This window comes from Oryza sativa, chromosome 3 (assembly GCF_034140825.1).
Source record: "Oryza sativa Japonica Group chromosome 3, ASM3414082v1".
NCBI classification, from domain to species: domain Eukaryota; kingdom Viridiplantae; phylum Streptophyta; class Magnoliopsida; order Poales; family Poaceae; genus Oryza; species Oryza sativa.
Genome location: NC_089037.1, coordinates 2728032 through 2748444, shown reverse-complemented (window position 1 = coordinate 2748444; position 20413 = coordinate 2728032). Strand labels below are relative to the sequence as shown.

The 20413-nt window shown below is 42.7% G+C and overlaps 2 protein-coding genes across 2 annotated transcripts; one reads left to right on the top strand and one right to left on the bottom strand.

Annotated features, from left to right (window-relative positions):
* Positions 1-11933: 11933 nt before the first annotated feature.
* Positions 11934-13155, top strand: LOC9271993 (LOB domain-containing protein CRL1-like). The gene is made up of 2 exons (XM_015776633.3): positions 11934-12335; positions 12420-13155. Exons 1-2 carry the CDS (start codon positions 12057-12059, stop codon positions 12918-12920), a joined length of 780 nt encoding a protein of 259 aa, XP_015632119.1. The 5' UTR covers positions 11934-12056; the 3' UTR covers positions 12921-13155.
* Positions 13156-15676: 2521 nt separating this feature from the next.
* LOC4331627 (LOB domain-containing protein 16) lies at positions 15677-16678 on the bottom strand. Its single transcript, XM_015776632.3, has 2 exons — positions 16247-16678; positions 15677-16169 (listed from the first exon to the last, which is right to left on the bottom strand). Exons 1-2 carry the CDS (start codon positions 16541-16543, stop codon positions 15909-15911), a joined length of 558 nt encoding a protein of 185 aa, XP_015632118.1. The 5' UTR covers positions 16544-16678; the 3' UTR covers positions 15677-15908.
* Positions 16679-20413: the final 3735 nt, after the last annotated feature.

Here is a 20413-nt window from a genome sequence, read left to right as displayed (position 1 = left end):
GTGACTTGGTGTTTCTCTGCTTGGGCTTTTGCGGTGTCCTTTTAGCCTTTTGTGATCTCTATGTTTGAGAACGCAAACATCTTGACTTCTTGACGGTCCAAGGCTTATGACGTGATGTAATCTTCAGACATGAACAATGCTTGGGCTCTTATTTTGGCGGCGAAACAATGCTTTGGGCCTCTGTTGTCAAGGCCACGATTTGGGTGATCGAAGCTGGAAGCTGGTTTTTGGGTGATTTGCAGGTTTGGTGTAGATTGTTAGCCTAAACTCTGAAAAGCATATGGCTGGAATCTGGATCCTATCCTACGACAATGTTGCAGAATCTAAGGGACCTAATATTGGTCAAACTCTTGACTCGCCAAGGAACTGTTCCTAGCAGCGCATTCTGAGACCCATTGGGTGCCCCTAATCAGCAGCAGAATGTACCAACTAAGGGCATCCATAATGTGCTCAAAAACTAGGTAGTAAGCAATAAATACAGCCTTAATACCAGGTAGTAAACATTGTGGAGGTAGTAAGCAACAAATACCAAGCAATAGCGCTATGACCTGCTAGTAAGGAATAAAAAATCATTGATTCTCTCAGCTATGTATTGAATCTTTCTTCTCTATCCATACTACCGTATACTTTTAGATTTTTATATACATGTGGGACCTATCTTATTACCTCCTATACATTGTGAGATCTTGAATAACAATTACCTGCTTTTGGTTGGTCCCACCTTATTTACTACTTGGGAAGGATACATTGCTGATGCCCTAATACAAGGAAAACTTGAATTTCCACGGTGCCAGTCGGCTGTGATGCTCTCTTGTGCTACAGTACCATTGCGCCTGAAGTCCACACAAGCTGCTGCTAGCTGCGTCTTCACACTAACTGACAAGCCGAGGGAGAGTCAAGTTCAGGTTCAGACAGCAGGCCGGCAACGCTTCCTTAACTGAAAGTGAACACACGTAAATGTGTCAAACCCTATGTGAGTAGTGTTCCGGCTGTTGTTAGTTAGGCGAGTTTTCTTCCTCCACACTTCAGCAACCGGCCACGTACTCTAACGTTCTTGACTGTCTCTTCAGTGCAGGGTTCAACTTTTCGTTTACGGTGTTTGTATCGGGCAGATGTTTGTATCGGGCAGCGTCGATATGGCGAAATTTCTAAAATTTCGGTCCGAAATATCCGAATTTGGAACAAAATTTAGTCAATTTTGAACAAATATTACCAAAATTCATAAAAAAATAAAAAAATCGGCTGAAATAATATCGTTGTGGGATTCCTAAAATTTCATAAATTTCGGTATGAAATGTCGAACCCTGCTCTTCACCACACAACTTATTAAGCTTATGTGTCTCATGATGTGTGTTTTTTTAGTCACTTTCCCAACTTTATTTTCTCGTTTTTCGTGCATAAGCTTTCCAAAATGTTAAACGGTATTTTTTTTAATAAAAGTTTCTATAGAAAAATGTTTTTAAAAAATCATATTAATTACTTTAAGTTTTTTAGCTAATATTTAATTAACCACGTGCTAATGGATCTTTCTTTTTTCGTGTGTGAGAGATTTGTTCCCAACCACAGTCCACGGGGTAACGGACAAGAGTTTCTTCGAGATAATGATTAATGAATACATCAAGTAATGAAACGATGAACACACACTTCCTGTACTTCTACATATCTATAAAAAATTCTATATATGAATTTCTTATATTGTTCGTTTGTACTCTTAAATAGTTACTCCATGGCCGAGAAAAAAGAATAGGTTTTACCGTTTTATATAAAATCGGAGTTGAAGCATGACATATATCAGCTTATACACTTAATTTTGGGTGGACAATGGGGATGAGAATCTCATTTGCCACAACAACTACAACGCCAGTATTTCACGGCAAACAGCAACTTAATTTCAAACCAAACGGGCTCTCATATATTTCATGCATCACCAAAGTAGTTATAAGATGCACACATGCAACCCAAAAGTGGCCCGGTCAAGTCTTTGGTCCTCTAATACATCCAATCTCCACAGTGGCTAATCTAGCTATCTCACAAGCTTTCTTCAAGTATTTTTAAAGCCTTCTTTTTTTTTTCTTTTGCCACGTCCTAATGGCACCAAACTGTGGAGTCTCTGTCACGAACTCTTGCTTCCATTTGACGTGCTGCTCGGCATGAAGTGACTCCATGCCTTGTTCCATTGCACCTACTACTAATAAAACTGATCAATCAATTAACTACCATAAAATAGTAGTACTACACATGTATAAATATATTACTAGCTATATCGTCTTATTAGTTATTACTTACGTTTTAGTTTCAGATTGTTTTAGGGTGGGTTTGGAAGATCTGCCTCCACATCAAACTACACCATCTCCCTCACTCTCAATAAGATAATAGTACAAATCAAGTACTGATCTGATCACTCAGCTAGCTTTCATGAAAAACAAAACGGGAACCAGAAAATGCAACTGTTAGCTAGCTAATAGCTATAGTTCTCTCTTGATGATGGAATATATATTTTTTTTGTTTAGTTTAGGGCTAATCCGTGCAGAGAGCGACGTGATTGCGTCGTGTCCCGCGACCGCCGGGCAGGGCGCGCTCGTGTGGCCAGCTCTGTCTCCCTCCCTCAGCGAACTGAAACTGAAACTGAAACTGAAGATGAAGCTGAGATAAGCTCACAATTTGCTCTGCAGACGCTACGACGTCTGATGGATTAAATCTGTCGAGGAGTGATCCTCTCTAGCGGGAGATCGTAAGATCCCTTTTTTTGGTTCGGCCGGGGGCAGCGGGTGAGATCCGAGGTTTTCGAGGCAAAAGAGACACAAGGGATTTATATAGGTTCGGGCCACTAAGAAGCGTAATACCCTACTCCTGTGCTATGCTCCTTGAGTCAAGGATTACAAGATCCCCTTGTTGACGTAAAATGTGGTGTTGATCATCCGGGCCTAGAGACTGCTCTAGAGCGTCAAAATGGATCGTCCTGGATCCCTCCCTTTTTTACTAGGCTTGGACCTCCTTTTATACCTCAAGGGGTTACCACATGGGCCCAAAAACCTAGCTCCAGTGGAGAAGTGTTTTGCATTAAATGCCTGTCTTGTCTCTTGACTTAGGAAGCAAGCGCACGTCATCTTGATGATGGGGCCTGCTAAATCTTGCCGCCTGACACAAGGGGCGCCCATGTCAGTTGCTTTTAATGGGTGAAGACTTCTGGGCTCCTATTACACCGGGAAACGGGAGCCTAGCTTTGACCAGGGCGGGAGGACCGACTCCGGCTGGGATAAGAGGATGAGAACCTCTCACCACCATTATTTGATGGGACATGTCAGGTTGCACGCCGCCTGATACACGAGCAGCGGACAGGTGCACTACCCAGTCCCATCGGTGATTCGACCGGTCACAGACTGGTTGAGTACACTGCATGCCACATTAAATGCGGCGTGGCGCGACCGCTCGGGTCGCCATAATTGCAGGTAAGTGGGCACCTATAGGCGGACACCTAACTCACCGTATGTGATGACCTAGAGAGGGGGTCGGGGGAGCCCGACCCCTAGTCACGGGAGGGGGCGGTCGCCGCCCGACCTCGGGCCCGATCCCCCCTCAGGGGAGGGCCACGTGGCGCCTGGGGCAGCCTTACCCCTCTAGTCTCGGCCAGGGAGTGGCCGCCGCCCTACCTTGGGCCCGACCCCTCTCGGGGGAGGGCCACGTGGCATTGGGGGGCATCCTCCTCCGTCCAATCTCTAGGAGGGAGTGGCCGCCACCCCATCTCGGGCCTCACTCCCCTCGGGGGAGGGGGGGCACGTGACATTGGGGGGCAGCCTCCTCCGACTAGTCTTTGGGAAGGAGTGGCCGCCACCCCACCTCGGGCCTCACTCCCCTCGGGGGAGGGCTACTTGGCATTGGGGGGCAGCCTCCTCCGACTAGTCTTTGGGAAGGAGTGGCCGCCACCCCACCTCGGGCCTCACTCCCCTCGGGGGAGGGCCACGTGGTATTGGGGGGCAGCCTCCTCCGACTAGTCTTTGGGAAGGAGTGGCCGCCACCCCACCTCGGGCCTCACTCCCCTCGGGGGAGGGCCACGTGGCATTGGGGGACAGCCTCCTCCGTCCAATCTCTGGGCCTCTAAACATGATACCCCCGGACCCATATCACCGATAAAATCAATCAGGGTTTATGTACACCAGATGTGTCATCGAGCGGCAATAGGCTTGTGAATTAAACTGCGATGAGAGATAGCCCATGTTGAGAGATAAATTAAGACGAACATTGTGGTAGATTTTTGCCTTGGACAGTGACAAGGGAACTGAAATGGGTAGCGTAGGAGAGTGATGATCTCCAAAACTGATTGACCGGCTAGAGAGGCTTTTATTTTTTTTAGGTGAAAAATTGATCTGTCAGGTCAAATATTTAATCAGGTTTTACCATTTTGGATAACTGAACAAATGTTTCCTGCAGACGATTCAGGTGCAGAAGAAGAAGATTTGAATAACAGGTTGTGTGAAAGCGAAATAAAGCAAAAAGGAAAGTTAAGAAACTCACAGGTGGTAAAAGCTTGACTCGTCTGCTATGTATTGTTTGGAATTGTGCGTATTTTCTGTTAAGCTTCTTCTATGTTGGAGATTGACTGCTCTGGAAAAGCAGCCATAAATCTAATTCCATTAGAACTATTAACAAGCTGGATCCACGTCGACGCCAAGCTGTTTATCCGTTATACAATCACACCGACAAATCTATGTATCATTCTCAGCTAAGATCTCAATGACCATTTCTTGATCCAAGACTTCAAGCGTTCAAAACCATTCAAGCCAAAGAATATGCGTTCACTTCAGCGATCTGACGTATGAAATTTCAGGCAGGCACTGCGTTGTCCTGCACTTCTGAAGAAACGGAGACTGCAAACAAACTGGAGTTTTCAGAGACCGAACTAGTTCATGATTTGATACTCCTAAAACGACAACTTACGAGACAAACAGTATCAGTGACCGTATGTTTTCAAGTCCTCTTCTCAACATCTTTTGCGGCGAAAGTTAATTACATGCAAAAAAACAAATCTGCAGAATGCAACGACGTAATTTCTTCCAAGACCCAAATTTTGGCACCATTTGTGAGAACTACGTAGAGAAGGAGTAACTGGGATTAAACACAGCAATATAATTTGCCAATCGTCACCAGTTGCTTGTTCCGTCTTGGCGTCTTGCATAAACCTTAATCACCATATCATGTCACGCAAAAATATAATAAACACAACTGGGGTTTCATATATATATAAATAACTTTCGCTCCGTATTTGACTATACCAATGTGGACCTGGATTCATGTGGGTACATGACGATCGAACACACAATATTGTAATCAACGACGTATGATTAGACCGTGCGACGAGTTAATTACTCGTGCTAATAATGCAACGATGTTAAGCAAACCCAACTATGATATTTAAGCTAGAGAGAAACCCTAGATTAGGAAGTACCGATCGAATTAAGCCTGCAATCATGTGGCACGTGTTGTTCGGCCCCACACGTGCAGAGCTATTTGCAAGCTGTTCATGGCGTTAATTTGGATTTGAATTTGTTTGATTTAAAAAAAAAACAAATTTGCCCGGGACGGGTACGTTACGGTTATTTTGGACCACCGACCGTTCAACGGAAAGGGCCAAATTTGACCAGCCACCCAACCGTTTGGCGCCTTGTTAGCTTATGCACGCCATGTGAGCCGTGACGCTTAACCTGCTAATTCATTTAGTTAACCCCTCACCTTTGGATTAGCGGCTTCTAATTTTCGATTTCTTTGACCAGATAATTTCTAACTTGTAGTAGGACGTGGCGAACATGCTCCCCACTAATCTTCGTCATGTCCTAATTATCTCCTTTTCAGTTCTAACTGATCAAATCAGAGTCAATAAATCAGAGCGACAGAGATCGTCAGATCGAGATCATGCATAAATATATGGATAGCGTAAATTTGATCGAACAGCGTTGATCAAATTAATTATAGACTAACTTTGCCGAAAAGAAAGTTTAATTAACTGTCATTCAGTGGCAATGAGATGTAAACTATATACTTCCATTTAGTCATTTACATAAGCACGCGTTTGGTCAGAGCACCGAACCCTGTGTCTCCATCAGTCTCCAGGGCTTAAACTACTATGCAATTTGCGAAGAAACGCCGCGGAATTATCACCGCCACTATGCATCACACGTTGCCGAACAGCAGTTCGCATCAGCTACACGGTAAAGAGCTAGAGCTGATGGTGCATTTAGCTAGTGAACTGTTGGACCCTGACGAGTCGCCATCACCATTCTTCTGACCAACATTTGCATGATGATGATGATGATCATCATCATGTTCATCTGCAAGCAATCTGCTTGCTCGTGTGGAGAATATTGTAGGCCGGCCGCCGTGTTGAAGCGCGCGCGATTCCTGGCACAAGAGTTGAAGCAACGTCTCATGCATCTGGGGGACAAATCATATGCTTCTGGCAGTCTCATCATCTGAACAAGTAAAGAATTTCGCCGTCTTAATTGCTGGTGGTGTTAACCTGTATCCAGTCAAGGTTCTCTGATCAGAGCAGTGGTGGATGTTGTTAAGAAACTGTGAGGCTTAGTGAAGCCTCTCTGACTTCTCTGATGATTGGTGACACCCAATTAAATACTCTTATTAGCAATGTCTGAAACTGATTTTTTTATACTGAAAGTCTGAAACTGAGTGTTAATTACTACCAGTATTAGGTACTCTTGCTTGAAATCAGCTATCCTTAAAAAACGCATGCCAGTGAGCATCTGATGAAGCAAAGCTAGCTAGATCACACCAAACTTCACAAGAATGATCGAGCAGCAATACAAATTAATCTCAGACTCTCAGTGCAGTAGCTAAGCTATAGTTGTACTTACCATCTGATCTTCTGATCGATTACCTGACAGACACACACAAAAATACTACTACCAATTAAGCCATGTTGGTACTAGCAATCTTTTTGATATTATGCAAATGTCGGGGGTTGATCGATGGATGAGAGAGAGGGAGAGAGAGAGAGCTAGGGCACTAGCATTCGTTTCATGGAACTTGTGGGAGAGTAGGAGAGCAAAAATGAGACCCACCACTGAGCTGAACTCGCTGTCAGTGCTTTGGGGACACTGCTGCTAAGCTCCATCTGCTCATCCCCAGGAATACTTGGAACATGTCCTTTCCTTGCTCCATGTAACGCATATTTGCAATAGTGCATGCAATGCCAAACTGCCAACCTCTTCAAAGAGCTTTTTTTCTGCACTAGTTTTTATATATAGCCCCACTTCTCTTGGTTTCCCGGCCGCTAAATTGGCTGGCTACGACGGCAATGGATGGGTCCCAGCTCTGGCAGAACACATCAGCACAAGTTACAAAAAACATGTCCTAAATTCTGATGAAAATCGATAATACTATTATCAATGTGGGTTTCATCGGCTAGTAGTGGGTGGCTACCTTGATCTTGCTACTAGTACAGGCCCCATATATTGAGTCATCATTTGCTTCTTTAATCAGTCACTAGCTGTGGGCAATGTGTGCTCGATCTTGGCATCTTTTCTACCGACTTGTTTCATCATGCATATGGCTCACAATGAACAGGAAGATTCATGTTTTAGCTTTGTGTGACAGGTGCAAAGGAAGCATATGCAGAGCCTGGAGATTGGGTAGTAGTACAGTGTTAGGCAGAGATGGAAACTGAAAAAGCAAATTAGCCAAGGAGTAGAATCTACAAGTAGAATGTAGGAGACGGGGTTCCCCAAGAAGGCAAAAAAAGTGGTGGTGATTGCTGGCTCTCACATGACATTCACGATGCATGGATATGTGGATGGATGGATGGATGCAGGCTGTAATTGGTGATGCGAGGAGGACTGATTGGATTGGGAAAAATGCGGATGGATGGAGAGTGAAGAAATGACAGGTGAGAGCAAGGCGATCGAGCACGCGCGGCGTTGCAAAGAGGCAACAATTGCTTGCGGCCTTCAAAGGTTTCAGGGCCTGCTTGTCCCCTTCCTCCCCTCTGGACCCCGTCTGTCTGGGACTCACCTCTGTCTGTCTGGACCCCGCATGTTTGTTACAGCTCAGAATCCCTATAAAGCTGGAGTTGTACCAAACATTTTTAAGATCTAGATAATACGAAGCGGGCAGATCTCTCAGGAAAAATGCACTACGAGGAGGGAGTGGCATTCCGCCGCTCCTAAACTTTACTTTGTTCTTAGAGTAGAGGTTGTACCAAATGGCCCCCTAGTTATACAGTTATGCCAGCTCACTATTTTTTAGAGTTTCAGTAATCCAGCTTAATTCACCGTTGTTGCTAGAAGAACCTCGTGTTAAGCTTTTATTTCAGATAAATTTTAGTTGTCATCATAAGAGCATTGGAGTATGTAGAAAATGCAGCTACTCCCTCTAGTAAAAAATATTTGATGTTTAAGACAAGATTCGATCAAACTTTTAAAATCCAGACCATTGATAATTTTTCATATGCTTAATTTTAGAACAAAAGAGGTATACATCGATTTGCCATGAAAAGTACTAACTCAGTCCTAAAATGTAGCTATTTCTAGCACAGTAACTTGTCCAAAAAATGAAACTATTTCTCTACCTACCCTCTCCTCTCAACCAATCACAATCATTTTCTTCACCTACATTCTCTTCTCCACCAATCACAACCATCCTCCAATTATCTCTACCTACTTTCTTAATATTAGTGTCTACCTAAAACATGCCTACATTTTAGAACGGAGGAAGTACTATGATATACTATAAACTTATTAGATTTTATAAACTTATTATAGTAAAACTGATGGTAAGAATCATTTAACCGCATCTTATTCTAAGCATCAAATATTTATTTCCCTTTTCAACTAAATCTTCTTATAATTGTGTTAAACAACTTGTCCATGAAGAAATTAGTTCTTGAAAGTAGACAAGAGAAACAGCTATAAGGAGAAATAGTTCTGTGCTTCCTGTTTCCAAAAGTTGACATATTAACACTAGTCCCCAGGAGGGAACAAATTTACAAGGTAAACAATGGGAAAGGGTTGTATTAGTGGTCATTGTGGGACCAATTAAGCCTGCATCCAAAAAAATTAAGTCCCCAAGGGGTTCCAGTACCAGACCTACCATAGCCTTTCTTTCCATTTCAACTATTTATTTGCGGCCACCTCCTATAAGACTGATGTGACACCCAAGGAAACTAGCATGTAAAAATCCTGAAGGATATCGAACTACACTTGTTAGTAGGTGGCATGGTAAAACACACACAATCATATTGTGGCGTTTTCAGCATTTCTATTTTGATAAACCAAGCAGATTCAGATATATCTGCTTGCAGTGCAGTGCTTTGCATTTTATAAGAGCAAGTTTAATATTATAGCCAACTATTGGCTTCAAATCATCTATAGTTAATGTAATAGCCAATTTATACAATAGTTGCTTATTATACTATTAATACCTGGTCCTACCTGTCATATACACGGTACGTCTTGGAGTCAGTGCTGCAGTTGACTACAGATCTGTAGCCCGCTGCTCTTCTCTCTTCTTTTATCTCTTTAAAATATATTTATAGCTGGCTTATAGCCTGCTATTGTACCTGCTATAAGGAACAATTTAATCCACGACCAAATGTTGAGTTGGATTGCAAGTACTTCATCTCGATTTCATGACAAAATATTCATTAGGGGAAACGTCTACCTAACCTGACACTCTGACAGTAATCATATCATTAGCCTGCAGCTTACTCCCTCCATCCTAAAAAAAGACAAACCCTGGTTTCCGTGCCCAATGTTTGATCGTCCGTCTTATTTGAAATTTTTTTGAAAAAGATTAAAAAGACAAGTCACGCATAAAATATTAATCATGTTTTATCATCTAACAACAATGAAAATACAAATTATAAAAAAATTTCATATAAGGCGGACAGTCAAAGTTGGACACGGAAACCCAGGGTTTGCCTTTTTTGGGACGGAGGGAGTATTCAGAAGTGCTTGGCGGCTGAGCTGCAAGCCTGCAAGTATCCTATTACCTCCGTCTCATAATAAGTGTAGTTATGGAAATTCATGTATAACGTTTGACTGACCATCTTATTTGAAAAATTTATGAGAAAATTAAAAAAAATTAGTCGCACGTACTATTTATGTTTTATCATCTAATAACAATAAAAATATTAATCGTAAAAAAATTTCAAATAAGACGAACGGTCAAATGTTAGACATAAATAATACAAAACTGCACTTATTTTGAGACGGAGGGAGCACTTTTAGTTGGATTGATAGCCATTTGCGGCCCGTCAGGTAGAAGTGAAAACTATCAGATAGACACGTTATCTGCAGCTTTTAACGCCTAGGAAGTAGCAATTCTTGCATTTTGCTTGGTTACAGTAGGGGTGAAATTCGGGGAACATGCACACGAGAGAGGCCCGTGGGAATGTTTGCAGAGAATATTAGGGTTGTAAGTTTGCGCCGTCAAGAATATCTGAGTGTTTACTTGTTGCTGTTCCATCTCATGTTCCATTGGACAGCAGAAAATGGGGACTACTAGCACACACATTCTTGATTCTTCTGATTCTGACTTTGTGGTGCTTTGGTTTTTGTTTATCTGCTCCTTTCCATTTCTTTGTGAGATGAGGACCACCGCACCATGTTGGGCTAAACAGAAAAGAAAATGAACTCATGTAACTCAAGTGTGTTCTTTACTACTTAATACTAGTTAAAAGAGTTCTCCATAAACTACATGAGCCAATCAGCCAATGAATCTAGGAGGCAGTAGAGTGATTTTTACAACCTGAACATGATAGGATATGCTAGTTATGGACTCACAATAGTAATGAAATGGTAAGCATAGGGCAGGACCATGTAATGGAAAATTAGTATAGACCAGCCTAATTTGGGTGAGCTAGCTAACCTTCATATTAGTGGAAGGCAAAAGCCATGCTTAGGATAAAAGTGCAGGTGTCACACTTTTTGAGTTTTGAAACACTACCAGCTGCTGAGGCAGCAGAGTGACAGAAGTTCAGTTGCTCTGTTTCAATCTTTGGTGCCACAGTTTAAGAGTTGGTGCAGCTTAAGGCACAAATTGCATCCTTTTTTAATCAAATAAGAAAACAACATACTTAAACTACCAGTTGATACCTTATTGCTAGATTGTTTTGTCAGAGGACTGGACATATATGCCTACAGCAGAGGAAAAATAAGGACTAGTACAGCACACAAAAATATTTTCCTGATAACTTAGCAATGAGATGTCTCTCACAAAAAATAAAACCAGTTCTTTCCCATCATTGATTGTTCCCTTTTCCTTGTGTCCCTTGAGGAAAAAAAAACCCAAGAACAAAAAAAGAAAAGAAGAAAGAAAAGTATGAGACCTATAGCATACAGCGACAACTCCACGTCTTGAGCCATCCATGGCCAGGTGATGTATGAATGTGTGTACTACACCATACATCCAAAATTAAAAAACCCATTTATCCCCAAATTTATAAAGTGAACTGTGCTAGCTAGTCTCACAGCAGCCAAGCCCAACTAATCACAAAAGAAATCATTGCAGAAGCAGGCAAAGGAGATAAACTAACAAGACCAAAAAACCAAGCAAATGATCGATCGATCGAACAGTTTTCTTTTCCATTTTTATTAATTTAAAAAAACTGAAAAATTAATTAGTCCCAACCACACCTAGTTTAGCTATACCCCAATTGGTTGTCCTTTGTGAGTACTAGTACTATGGCTGTAGCTTAGCTTCTCCTCTGGATTAGCAGAGTGGTAGTAGAAGTAGAAGTAGTAGTAGAAATAGCAGCTTAGCTCCAGCTCTCTCCAATTCTGCAAATGGGGCATAAAATTTAGAAACAAAGAAGGAGAAGAGCTCAAAATAATGGAGCTGGTTGCCCATTGGGGAGACAAGATCGATTTTTTTTAATCCCCTGGCCCTAATCCTTCTCCATTTCTCTCCCCTTATAAGCAACCGGTGCAGCTGCTGCTGCTGCATCACCACCGCCTCAACGAAGAAGAAGAAGCAGCATAAGCAGAAGCACACGAAGGAGCTCGAGATCACCGGAGCAAGAAGAAGAAGAAGAAGAAGCGGCGGCCAAGATGACGGGATTTGGATCGCCGTGCGGCGCGTGCAAGTTTCTGCGGCGCAAGTGCGTGCGCGGGTGCGTGTTCGCGCCATACTTCTGCCACGAGCAAGGGGCGGCGCACTTCGCCGCCATCCACAAGGTGTTCGGCGCCAGCAACGTGTCCAAGCTGCTCGCCCACCTGCCGCTCGCCGACCGCCCCGAGGCCGCCGTCACTATCTCCTACGAGGCGCAGGCCCGCCTCCGCGACCCCATCTATGGCTGCGTCGCCCACATCTTCGCCCTCCAGCAGCAGGTTCGTATAGTTCATTCGATCGATGTGTCGCTCGTCGGCGTCGCTGGTTTGCTGATCTTGGTGTCGCGGCGCGTGTTCGAACAGGTGATGACGCTGCAGGCGCAGCTGGCGTCGCTCAAGGCGGCGGCGGCGCAAGGGATACACCACCAGGACGTCGGCGCCACCACCAAGGGCGGCTACATGAGCGCCGCCGCCACCGCCGCCGACGACCAATTAGGGTACGGCGGCTACAACCAGTGGTGCGGCAGCAATGGGGGCGGCGCGCCGGCGGCGTCGCAGCCGGGCGCGTATAGCAGCAATGGCGGCGCCGGCCACGGCCACGACTCCATCACCGCGCTGCTGGCGGCCGGGTCGGACTACATGCAGCACTCGCTGTACCACGCGTTCGAGCACTCGGAGGGCGCCGGCGCCGTGGACGACGGGCACGCGGCCGCCGCGGCCTTCGAGGCGGCGGCGGAGTCGTCGTCGTGCGGCATGGCGGCGTCGTTCGCCGCCGACGAGAGCGTGTGGAGGTCGTCGTCGTCGGGATACCAAGATTGCGAGGATCTCCAGAGCGTCGCCTACGCTTACCTTAACCGCTCGTAAGATCGAACTAAGAACTACTACTAGTGCAGTGCAGAATATATATCATCACAAGATATATATAGAGAGAGATATATATCTCAATCTCATTAATTCCTGATCATGTTTTGGACTTGATATGATCGAGTCTGCAGCTTGGGCCAAATATGTGAGAGAGTTTCAAAGCTTAGCTAGACTCAGATATGATCGATCTCTGCCAGCAATAATTCGGATGGATCGATGTGAGAGTTCATTGGTATCGATCGCTGTAGAAACCTAATTAATTAGAAAGCAAAAATTTCTCTTGTCATATGATCATATGCATGTCTGGTGCTGTTTCTGTCTGGACTACTGCATGTGTTTTCTTCTCGAGTTCTGTTTGTAGTTTGTGACAGATCACAAATCATGCAGAAAATATATGTTGCGATCGAAGAGGAGAAAACCTGCTATGCTACACAGTATTAGTGACAGACAACTGATTCATGGCCGGCGGCCACACATCAGAAAATCCAACTACACCACTGTTTTCATTGAATCCTTAAACAGAAAACTCTTTAATGGCGCAAATATTATACTTTAATTTACAGTGCCATTTTCCGGTTGTAACTGGAGTAGTTCATTGATCTTATATAGTGATCTCTTCATAACTAATATGTGTAGCGTGTTACATGCGATGATGTTGCAGTCAATATGTATACCATGATCAGTTTCATCCTACAAAGTACTATATATAGCTAGCTTATACAGGCTCTAAACTGTAATCCACCAAAAAAACTTCAAATAAATACCTTCCCCCAGTATATAATTATTCTTTGGAGGATTCCTGAGGATCTGTATATATTTAATTTGATCATATATAGAAGCTTATAATTAAATAGTCTTTTTATCAGGAATATATTTATAGAGCCGGTATATCTTAGATATACACTATAGTCCTTTCAATTCCTTCTTTTCATATTCTATTTTGATCATGATTACCTCTTATAACTGATATAAGTCCTAAATACACAGTTTTTTTTTTTACTTTGTCAGGAATAAGTATGCTATCATATTTTAAAGACAAAGTACCTTGATGTGAGAATAACCATAAAGTGTAATTTCCTTTGGTTCATTAAAAATGAGAAACAGGGTCAACTAAAGTGATATGATTCGCACAGGCACAAATAAAGGTCAACTTAAGTGATAAAAAGTTCTTTCCAGGCAAACTAAAGTTGTATGCTCCACGCAGTATTGTATTTATACATGCATGGACTGAGTAGCTAATTATACATTGGATCAATGCAATATAATGAAAAGCAACAAAACAACAAAGAAGAAATGATACTTTGCATCATTACAGACACAGACATCGATCAGAGGAAAGTTATCAATCGTAATTAGCTTATTACCTGGCAATGAAAGCTAACAATCATTGGTTTCTTTCCAGTGAAGAGCAATACATGCATAACTTTTCCAATATGCCATTTCCCTTGTCTCACTTATTTCCTATAATATAACCTAACATATTAAGTAATATATCCCTCTCAAAAAGAAAAGGTTAGCTTTATCCCTCTAAATTATAATATTACTGAAAACATTGCTAAAAAACCTTGTATGATAGGGTTTTGTCAAAAGTATTTCACCAGTGTACTTAACCTTCCAAACTTTTATCAGCTCACTTTAACCCTGAACCATCACAAGGTGGATTATTCCCCCCATTCGGCCATTCCTGCTGCATCTTTGTTTTTAATTCTTTTCGGATGATGTATACAAATATTCTACTGTACCTTATGTTCCAAAATAATTTTGGATTTTTTTTTGTTGAAGGACTATTATCCTATGTTAAAAGTCTGTAGGCGGAGCTTATTCACTTTCTTACCATTTTCGATCGACTATTCCAAAATTTAGTAAGGCAGTGAACTAAACATATCGCTACCAACACAACCCTACTGATTTTTAGTAATCCTAGAACTTTGTATGTAAATAGTCATGATTTTCGAAAACTGATTTAATTTGTAAAATAGAGTATAATGCTATCTATCTCTATATAGTTTTAACCACATATAATCTTCTATCTGGATGTCCCAAGTAATCTGAGCCACTAAAAATGCAGCCTGATTTTTAACTTAGGCCTGGTTTAGTTCCAAACTTTTTCTTCAAACTTCTAACTTTTCCGTCACATCAAAACTTTTCTACACACATAAACTTCCAACTTTTCCATCACATCGTTCTAATTTCAACAAAAACTTTCAATTTTAGCGTGAACTAAACACACCCTTATAGTACTACCTATCATCGTATTTTGAGCAAATAATGTGCATATAAGGGAAGTAAACACCAGTACGGTACATACAGCCGCTTTAGGGGGGGAAAAGAACAAGTAAAGATTGATGTACTAAACTACCTGCCGATATCCAAAACGACGAGTATTTGTTATGGGAGTGAGTAACAAGTAGTATGAATTTAAATGAACACAAAAAAGAAAATGTCTGTTTAATTTTCCACAAATGAGCAGAGCAGATCACCCTTCTTCTTAGGGGTAAAAACAGGAAGGTGGCCCACTAAAGCCCACCAGGCCGCAGGCCGAATGCAGCCCATGAAGGCCCATCATGTGCGTAGGGCCCAGGTTAGGCTGTTGGATAATCCAGCGTGCGCGCAATCAGAGGCTTGCTCCTTCAGGTGGGTACGAGCCAACCCAAAAGCAAAAGAAAAGAACACTACTACTCATGTCACCAGGTGTGTTTGCTACTAATCACTTGCCAGCTCTGTTCTTGCCGTTCATGTTTAATTGCTCCCATCTCTCATCAAAGTTTTAATTATATGATTCTGGATTATGAAATTGTAACCTTTTCTTGGTTACAGACCACGTAATCTTTGCACCCCTTTTTCAGCTGAAATCGCAAGTGACACAGTGCTTTTCCAGCGAAATTAAGCTCAAGAAGGGAAGTCATGGTACAATCTGAACTTGTGATATTTGTGAAGCAAACGAAAGCTGCAAATTAAGAAGAAACTTTTGTTTTTTTGGTTTCGTTTTCATCTTGAGTAGCTGCCTTCCTCCTGCTCGCCGAAGCAGTACATGTCCTGCAGCGACGTCGACCCGTCGGAGCGCGGCGCGCTGTAGCAGCCGGAGCTCTGCGTCGAGGTCATCGTCGACTCGTGCTCAATCTGCCACGCCTGCTGCTGCTGCTGCTGATGCTGGAGGAGAGGGTTCCCAGCCGTCAGCATGCCGGCCGCCGCCAGCGTCTGCGCCACCTGCGTCTTCGCCTGCGCCACCTGCACCTGCAGCGTCGCCAGCTGCGGCATCCGTGTGCTAAGTTAGCTCGCCGGCGAGTGATCGATCGATCGCGAGGGGTTTAAGAATTTGTAATTACCTGCTGCTGCAGCGCGAAGATGTGGGCGACGCAGCCGTAGACGGGGTCGCGCAGCCTGGCCTGCGCCTCGTAGGTGACGGTGGCGGCGACCTCGCTCCGGTCGCCCGGCGCCACCTGCTGCAGCAGCTTCGCCGCGTTGCTGGCGCCGAACACCTTGTGTATCGCCGCGAACTGCGCCGCCCCGTCCTCCGCGCAGAAGTAGGGCGCGAACACGCACTCCGCCGCGCACTTGCGCCGCAGGAACTTGCACGCCCCGCACGGCGACCCCGGCACGCCGCCCACTCCCGACGACGCCATTGGCAGCTAGTATAACCTAAGCTAATTCACGACGATATGTCCACGACGAAGAGGACTTGAGTTTTATAGGGGGGAAGACGGCCATGGCTGCGAGGGCGCGAGGGGACAGAGCCAGAGAAGAATGCGCATGATGTACAGGAGAGCGAGGGACATGCGAGTGTGTTGTTAATTCTAAGGACAACCAAATACTCCAATATAAGCTTATTTATTATTCATTTCTGAGAAAAAAAAACGAATTGAAAGGAGCAGCAATCTCTTGCGTATCAACCTCCCTAATATTGCTCATTTGCACAATTTATGGCCCACACATGTATCTCATGAGAGGAATGGGTTCTACTCGAATTTATAAGTACCTGCTACCAATGTTCAACTCGGCACATGGTCTCACTAAATTTTCACCCAAAACATGTTAGTTTGTCTACACTATTTATTTTTTCAAACAATGGTACGTCTACACTCCTAATTTATTCCGATGAGCTACAACTTATACTCCTTCTGTTCCTTATTCGAAAAAAAATATACTCCTTCTGTTCCAAAATATAAATATTTCTATATTGTTTAGTACTCCCTCCGTTGTATATTTTTAAGTTGTTTTGACTTTTTAAGTCAAACTTTTTAAAGTTACAGTTTGACTAGGTTATAGAAAAACTAGCTAAGAACCCGTGCGTTGCAAAAAAAATTTGAGTTTTTAGCTTATGAAATCAATTTTAATCTAAGTAGTACTTTTATAATTTTCCTTGTTCTACAAGTAGGTGATTTTGAAATTTAGTGAAACCAGCACTGAAATTTAGGAGGACTCGTTGGAGGGTGGTGTAATAGTATATATTATGGGCCCCAAATATCAGTGGTAAGGGTGTTATTGTAGAATGGACACCATTACTACTACTAATATTTTATAGTCAACATAAAACAAACATACTATCAATTTATATTCAATGCTAAATTAATGAAACTAATTTGGTGTTGTAGATGTTACTAAATTTTTCTATCAACTTAGCCAAACATAAAGAAATTTGACTAGGAAAAAAAATCAAAATGATTAAGCACATATTAAGGTTAAGAGAAAATATTATCTTTAGTTAAAATTTTGAATTGCTTAGATTTCTCTATGAACACTTGATTGGCTGGGGAAAAAAATTTGATTTCCATGTATTGGAATCAATGCCTTGGAGAAATGTTCATACTAATGACATAAAAATTGAAACGGATGAAGTGTACGGTTATTTCAGCTTGAACAAAATTTTCCAAATATGTCTGAGAGGATAAAAACACCACCAGAAACAGCACAATCCAAACCTGGATATCAATGTCGGTAATTAATCTGTAAAGGTTTAAAAACCGGTAGTGATACACTGATTAAGTGATTATGAACCGACCGTGATTAGTTTTTCTGGAATAATGAAACAAGGTTAACAGCTTAGAATTAAGAAGGTGGAGTAGTACGTGCGTATGATGAGTTCAACCAAAGTGGGTTCAGGTTCTTCAGGAGATGAGGCCCCGTGTGCTTGCAGGAATTAATTAGAGGGGGAACTAAAAGAACTAAACTTAATTAACAGCAGCCATGCACGGCGGCGCCTTTTGCCGCCGAATGCCTTTTGGTTTTCAGAGAGTAGTTTACCTCCGGGCAAACGTGGACTTTGCTCTGATCTTGTCCGGGTTCAGTTCGTTCGGTACAGCGTTGCTTCTTGTCCGTCGCACGAAATTTCAGGGCCATCTTACCCGCAAATCACATCGATTTTCGCACGGTCGATCAATCAAAACACACATCGCTTTCACCGATCAATTATATGCGCATGGACGCATGCATATATTATATGTGTCTCCGTTAAAATGACGATAAGTAGAGTATCTGAATATGGTAGGACAGTTTTGGTTACACTTTGATTGACATTGGGGGCCTTGAGAAGTTCAGAGTTTTATGAAGCTTTTAATTTGCAGTTTTGTTTGCACCTGACTCATCATGGCCAAGCTATGATCGTTCATGATTATGGACGACACTAGATTGTCCTTAATTCTATACAAATTTAGGGGTTGTTGCAAAGGTCACTTCAAGTGCGCCAGCTCTGTCGAGAAGAAAAGAACACACACTCACTCTCATCTGCTACCGGCTTTTGCAAATAATCAAACAAAGCTAATTAAAGCCCAATAGCCCATGCAGCTACTAGCCGAAATGAATTAGAAATCGTTTGCACGTAACCTGGGCTATAGTTTATGCAATGATTCCAGCCTCTCCGTACGTGCAAACACCCACTTTTCTCCATGCAATTCTGATTGCCCGGTTTGTCTGTTCCCTGAATTTCTTCACTTGTTTTTGCCTTCAGAGAGTACGTGTAAGTTTGTGCCGGGTAGTATTTTTGCATTATGGAAAGCAATGGTGTTGCATGCGTACGTGTACATGTCCTCCACGACAAGAACACGGAAGACGGCTTGCAATTGAGCTTGCAGGAGACTAAACAATCGAGGAGTAGGTACGAACAGCTAAGGCTAAGGGTCCGTGTGCAAAGAGAGGAGTAAACAATTCAGAGGTTGCCGGCGTCAGATACAAGTTCAGAGTTTCAGAAAAATCTTCTTGTGTTTTTGGACTTTTTCTAGGAGAGGATTAGAGAGGTCAGACTGCTAAACAGCTTGTGGTTGGGATGTCGCAGATGTAGAACTAACAAGGTTGATGTTGATATGATACCCGGGGGGAAGAGAAAGTCTTGTGGGTTTCTCTTTGTTTTGGGCTTTAGGCTACATGACTAAATTCGATCAGTTTCAAGTCATTCTGGCCTAATTATTGGAGGCCCAATTCAGGGCTCAATTCTTTGAAGCTAAGATGGACAAGATGGCCGGCATTGTCAATTGCTCAAGGCAATGCCTTGAATTGGTCTCAACTGGTCACTGAATGTCCATGCAAGCAGATGACAAATGGAGCTTTGACGAGCTCCATTTTTGTGTTTGGCCCTACTAGTAGTGCTGTCCATTGAACTTCTCCTAGAGCTAGAGTTCAGGGAATTGTCTGGATCAGCTAAGATCGCTCATCTCACAACTTCACAGGACCTTCAGAGCTACAAATTACTCTGAACTCTGAACTCCGAAAACTCATTTGCAACTCTGAAGTCTGAGTTCATAGCTACAAAGATGGAGTAGCATATTTGCAACCTGAATATAATTAGGAAACTAATCTTATTATATTTATCAATTCCATCTAGATCAACATTGACTGCGACCAAAGTTCCAAAAGCTCCAGCCAGGGTCACAGGTGCAAGCGTCTCGACAGAGACATCAAATTCAACTTTCCAGTCAACGGTTCATAAAAAATGTTGTAACTGCAAGCCATTTCGTCGGAGTCCAAATGCAAGGTGACAAACAATGTCAGTAAATTAATTCTTACAAAGGTGGAATGCTGATGCGAAGAAGAATCGTCACAGACTCACAATTAGTCTAATTTGCAAGCTGGACTTCAGACAAGTACTGTCTGAATTGTGCATCACATCTGCCCATACACGCATAGTAATCTAAGATTAGTTTATCTAAAGAAAGCAACGGTTTGTATGATTGTTTCAGAATTTAGTTTCATCCTAGGCAGGGCCGAGTCATTAATTGATGCGTCCGAGGATGACAGCAACAACAGAAGCAGCTAGCAGCTTCATCAGCTGACTGTAACAAAATGAAACAATTTCGATGTGTCCACCTCAAGAAGAACCGAAAGAATACACATAAGCAATGAAATTTCTCTGCTAGAAAAAAAAATGGCGTCGAGTAGTTTTACTAGAACTCCTGCTCCATTGATGCAAATTGGAAATCTGTAGTGGAGTTATTCACAGAAACGTTTACAGTGATGTCTGACAGTAATCCGTGAACCGGTGATTGCTGCATCATATACGCGTA